This window comes from Limulus polyphemus, unplaced genomic scaffold (assembly GCF_000517525.1).
Source record: "Limulus polyphemus unplaced genomic scaffold, Limulus_polyphemus-2.1.2 Scaffold12078, whole genome shotgun sequence".
In the NCBI taxonomy this organism is placed as follows: Eukaryota; Metazoa; Arthropoda; class Merostomata; order Xiphosura; family Limulidae; genus Limulus; species Limulus polyphemus.
In genome coordinates, this window is record NW_013677688.1 from 2,863 (window position 1) to 4,797 (window position 1,935).

The window sequence follows — 1,935 nt, forward strand, 5'->3', positions numbered from 1 at the left end:
GTTTATTCACAAGTTATGTTAGATGGGATTAGCCTGTTGTGTTTATTCACAAGTTATGTTAGATGGGATTAGCCTGTTTATTTATTCACAAGTTATGTTAAATGGGATTAGCCTGTTGTGTTTATTCACAAGTTGTGTTAGATGGGATTAGCCTGTATTATTTATTCACAAGTTATGTTAAATGGGATTAGCCTGTTGTGTTTATTCACAAGTTATGTTAGATGGGATTAGCCTGTATTATTTATTCACAAGTTATGTTAGATGGGATTAGCCTGTTGTGTTTATTCACAAGTTATGTTAGATGGGATTAACCTGTATTATTTATTCACAAGTTATGTTAGATGGGATTAGCCTGTTTTATTTATTCACAAGTTATGTTAGATGGGATTAGCCTGTATTGTTTATTCACAAGTTATATTAGATGGGATTAACCTGTATTATTTATTCACAAGTTATGTTAGATGGGATTAGCCTGTTGTGTTTATTCACAAGTTATATTAGATGGGATTAACCTGTATTATTTATTCACAAGTTATGTTTCTTGAACAAGTATGTCAAACCAAAGAGGAATCCAGGATGAGATGAGTAAATAGCATAGTTGCTATGTATCAGTTGAAAATACATCAACTGTAGTTAGTATCAGTGATTAATTGATTGATTTAAAGAACCGGCCTTTTCTAAGCAGCAGTTTAATTGAGAAGTCTAGTGAAATTGATAATTCTTAATCAAAGATTGGACTCACTGATTAATGAATGGATTATATCTGTGTAGGTTTCTTCAAAAGAAGTATGCTTAAAAGCCACATGAAGATCCACCAGCATTCAGTGAGGAACACCACGTTAATACCAAGTAAGTTATCCAGCTTGTTAAGGTCAATAAGTAAGTCTAGTCAGTTTATCCACAATGTAAATCCACATATGGATTCACCAGAATATACTGAGGAACACCAGGATAATACCAAGTCATTTATCCCACTTGTTAAGGTCAGTAGATAAGTCTAGTCAGTTTATCCACATATGGATTCACCAGAATATACTGAGGAACACCAGGATAATACCAAGTAATTTATCCCACTTCTTAAGGTCAGTAGATAAGTCTAGTCAGTTTAGCCACAATGTAAAGCCACATATGGATCCACCACAATATACTGAGGAACACGAGGATAATACCAAGTAATTTATCCCACTTGTTAAGGTCAGTAGATAAGTCTAGTCAGTTTATCCACATATGGATCCACCACAATATACTGAGGAACACCAGGATAATACCAAGTAATTTATCCAGCTTGTTAAGGTCAATAGATAAGTAGTCAGTTTATCCACGTATGGATCCACCAGAATATACTGAGGACCACCAGGATAATACCAAGTCATTTATCCCACTTGTTAAGGTCAGTAGATAAGTCTAGTCAGTTTAGCCACAATGTAAAGCCATGTAGGATCTGTGATAACACAATGAGGAACATCAGGATAATACAAGTTTGACCACTGTGAGTTAAAGGATGTGGTCTTTCTGGATAATCATACATCTTCAGTAGTTACAGCACTGTCCTCTCAAAGAAAGACTTACTCAGTAGATATGTCAAGATAGCTTTATACCATTAGAGATATGCTTTGCACAGTTATGTATTAAACTAAAATTGTATTTATCAAAAAACTAAATAAAGCAACAAACATTTTCTATTTCTTTTTTGCAGCTCCTATCAACAACCATCAAGAAACATGGGCAGAGATCCAGATGGAGAACCTTCACATTGATCAGAGTCAGGAACAACAAGTGGTCACTGGAGTGGAGATGATCCAATTGATTTGTGCTAGTTGCTTGAATGGCTTTGACTCTGAAGAAAACTTTGCTAAGCATATATGTACTGGACAAGAGAAGTGAGTATTACTCTACTCAACCAGACAACACAAAAAAAAGTATTATTCTACTCAA

The 1,935-nt window shown here is 34.6% G+C and overlaps 1 protein-coding gene across 1 annotated transcript in view; it reads left to right on the plus strand.

The window, feature by feature from the left end:
• The window catches only part of LOC106476914 (zinc finger protein 236-like), a 10,919-nt gene that overhangs the window by 1,390 nt on the left and 7,594 nt on the right, over positions 1-1,935 (plus strand). The window contains exons 2-3 of the mRNA XM_013937530.2: positions 772-849; positions 1,697-1,880. Coding sequence (XP_013792984.2) covers positions 772-849; positions 1,697-1,880 — 262 coding nt within the window. The remainder of the gene's footprint in view (positions 1-771; positions 850-1,696; positions 1,881-1,935) is intronic.